This window comes from Henckelia pumila, unplaced genomic scaffold, assembly GCF_033568475.1.
Source record: "Henckelia pumila isolate YLH828 unplaced genomic scaffold, ASM3356847v2 CTG_123, whole genome shotgun sequence".
In the NCBI taxonomy this organism is placed as follows: Eukaryota; Viridiplantae; Streptophyta; class Magnoliopsida; order Lamiales; family Gesneriaceae; genus Henckelia; species Henckelia pumila.
Genome location: NW_027331765.1, coordinates 236658 through 240399, shown reverse-complemented (window position 1 = coordinate 240399; position 3742 = coordinate 236658). Strand labels below are relative to the sequence as shown.

Here is a 3742-nt window from a genome sequence, read left to right as displayed (position 1 = left end):
TTGGCCACCGTAGAGGATCTTGAGTTCCAAAAAACAAAAGAAAAAAAAAAAGAATAAAGAAAAAGGAAGAGGCACGTGTGCCGTTTCCTCCACAGTCACCCCCTACAGTAGGGGATCCTGATCCCTTATCAACATTTTTCAGCAAGCTCCAGATTTTGATTTACGTATGATTAACCGTAACAACATTTAGAAACGAACATCAAAAGATTACACCTAATGGGCAAATAATATAAGACTTTGCATTTAAATCCAGGGCATACACACTACATAACACTCGGGACCATCCAGAGGAATCAGAATTACTACTCATTGCCTAAGTATGTTTCAAATTTTACTCTTTCAGAAATAAACTAATAGCATTAGACAAATATTTTATGTACATTTCTTAGGTCTAATCTCAATCCCCTGGATAATGAGACCACTCTTCCAGTTACCTCCCTTCACCTCCATCAAACTCATCTCCAAATCATCCTCTCCTCCCTTCACGAAATATTCTCCCAATTCAACTTCCATCCACCCATCCTCTTCTGCGCCTCAGGAACTCCGTACTCCCCTCCATTGCCACATGATCATCTTGTTGCCTTTGTAGGTGCCACAAAGCGATTGAATAGTGATCCAACGCGCCGCCTAGGTACAATCTGATACATTCGCCTTTGGTGCTCCCTCTGGGTCCAAACAAACGGTTTGTTTGACCATTTCATGTCCTTTGATTCCAACACAAGCTTCGACAGGGTGATAATCAAATCCATACATTCTGGATTTAGTTGTAAACACAAGGTAAGCTGCATAGACTGTGTTGAAAGACAACATTGTGGTATTTATATAGCCACGGATTTCAAACCAGCAAACGTCCAGAAGTTCTGCTACTTCCGAGAACCTGAATCAACGAAGAACTTAGCATCCCCATGACCGTATACTAGAAATTCTTTTTTTCAGGTTGTAATTGACGCAGGAGGATGTTATTACCTGGACTCCGGATGAGGTATCCATTGCCAGTATTGAGAAGTATCGCCCCATACGATGTAGAGCTCTTTTGCAGCCACATATAGCATTTCTTTCCACTCCATTTATCCAACTTAAAGCTCTGTATGCCATGTAAAGTATAGCATGAGTACAACAATAGCCATTTAAGAAACACCTTGTATAATTCATATTAAAACGAAGTTCCCATTCTCTCCCCTTCCACTGAAACAATTCGTGTTTCCTCTTTATATAGATAAATGAACATATATTTGTAATAGAAAAAGCCATTTTAAATTTGTATCTAAACTGTTCCAAAGAAGAACACTGCCAACAAAGACTAAATAAAAAGCAACGTGGAAACTGTTTACGGTCAAGTGCATTGAAAACAAGTGCAGAACTTATAATTCCACAATTGGGCAGCGATGCCACGAGAAAATAGGAATCACCACGTATTCGCCTGGGTAGGTCCAATATATTGAATTTTTTGAGCAATAAACTTTATTATAAGGTGAAGAAAGTAGATAACGAAAAAGCTCATCAGCAAATTTTAATACATTTTTGGACATAAACCAACAGGATTTAAACCTCGTGAAATTTATTCAAGTTATTGACTTAGGATGATGTGACGAGCATCAGTATGAGTTTTATTTATTTTAATTTATGATCAATAGAAATATTCATGATGGCCAAACTTGTAATCAACAGTTTATATTTCATTAAAGATAGAATAAAGTCATAGAATAAAATAGCTGAATGAAGGACAACGATGTTACGGTCCATGGATGCTATTAATTGGAGAGATCGAAAATTAAGAAATTTACCATTGTTAAAATTGAAGCCAATATCTCGAAAAAGAGAGACATGAATTAAATTACCTTGAGGCCAGCGTCTATGAGGATGGATATGATCAGATAGATGAAGATAAAGATCCTTTTTGGACTGAAATTTGGTCAGCAACGAATCGGAGCCATCGATCGAACGGGAAATGATGTTGCGGTAGTCGGAAGGCAGGAAGCGCTCCCAGACACCGTCGGACAGGGCAGCGGATCGGAAAATGGAGGCCACCATAGACAAGCGGCAGGCATCCTTTGGGGGTCGTGAGAGATAACGCGTTGGCTATGCAATCCTCCGGCAGGCCATAGATATCGCAACTCTGCACCGCCATGTTTCTGAAATGCTTGTATATTGTTTTGACTTTTGATGATAGATGGAAACACAAAATAATATAACAATAATAATAGTGATAATGATTCGGGTTCCTGGTAACCGCAGTGTATATATACAAATACAAGGGCCTCCGGAAGTCGGTCCATGTTATTTTATACTAGGGACGTGTGTAAAGTTATATTAAATGTCATGCTTTATATTTATTTTTAAAAATATTGATTTTAATAAATCTGTATTTTCCTCTTTATTAAATTTTTTAAATATAATTTTATTAAAATATTTTAATAATAAAATATGTTTGAACAACTATTTATCAAAATAAATAAATAAATAATTGGGTGGTGTATTGATTCTAGACCTTTAATGACTTTTGTGAAGTTTAAAAATTTAAAGGTATTCAATCTAAACTTTTATATACTCCATAAAAATGGATCTGGATCCTCTGCTGTGGAAAGAGAAACAATGTGCATTGAATTAGCTTCTCTAATTCATATAACAGGATTAAAAAATAATATGTTTAATTAATTACACACATGGAATATTGCAAATCAAGGCTTTTCCAATGCACAACACCAATGTTATTTCTCTCTCCACAACAGAGGATCTTTTTCCCATAAAAATGTAATGATATTCAAGTTGAACATTTGTATTATATTAATATTAAAAAGTCATGTCTCCCTTTGCTAGAAGCATGCCAGGAACGGATCATTGTTCATGCAATCTCTTGGCACCGACGATCATTTTGCGCCCTCTTATTAGCCCCGGGCATCAAAACAAACATATTTTTTCTTATTTCAAATTTACAATAAAATAAAAATTAATAACATCATTTTGTGAGATTCTACAAAATTTTTACTTCAATTAAACATATTAAAATTTTATAGAATTTCATTAATTGTTTAATTACAATGAATTTAGTACTATTTATCGACTTTTGTAAATCAAATCGATAAGTAAGTAAAAATTTATTTATATTCATAGATAAAAATATTTTAAAAAAATTATATAAATAGAATTTATTGAAAACCAATTACTAATTCAAAGAAATAATAAATTTAAAAGTTTACAAATGTTACAAATGTGTGTAAGATTCATGAAAAACAAATCTGTAAAATTCTGTGAAATTTTTAGAAATTTGTGAGATTATATAATAAAAATCTATCAACTTTACTTAATTCTGGAATTTAAAAAAAAAATAAGTAAATCTTTGTAAGGAATACAACTTTCTAGAGCTGTCAGATGAGCCAACCCACAAAAAATCCACCTTTTGGCGGGTCGAGGGCGGGCGGGCCCACCATCCCAGCGGGCTGGAAATCTTCAACCCAACCCAATCCAAGGTGGGTTGCCGGTTAGGCGAGCCGACTCGCGGGTTGCGGGTCGGCCCGCTACAAATAAAAATATATAAAAGTCATTATAATTAATTATAATTATAAATTTTATTTCATAAATAAATATTAATAGAAACATATTAATAAAAATTTAAATTATTGATTCCATAGGTGTAAATTTTATATAAAGTAATTAATACAAAAAAATTCACAACTTTTATTAAAAAATACATATATCACAATAAAAATAAAAATAAAATAATAATTCTCCAGGCCCGCGGCAG

General features: G+C 33.9%; 1 protein-coding gene across 1 annotated transcript; it reads right to left on the bottom strand.

Moving 5' to 3' along the window:
* Positions 1–317: 317 nt before the first annotated feature.
* On the bottom strand, positions 318–2128 carry LOC140870657 (putative F-box protein PP2-B12). Its single transcript, XM_073273046.1, is given in 9 exon segments — positions 318–525; positions 527–589; positions 591–659; positions 661–877; positions 967–1042; positions 1045–1084; positions 1839–1865; positions 1867–2055; positions 2057–2128. Coding segments are annotated over 9 exon segments (906 nt in total). The 3' UTR covers positions 318–372.
* Between the last annotated feature and the right edge of the window lie 1614 nt (positions 2129–3742).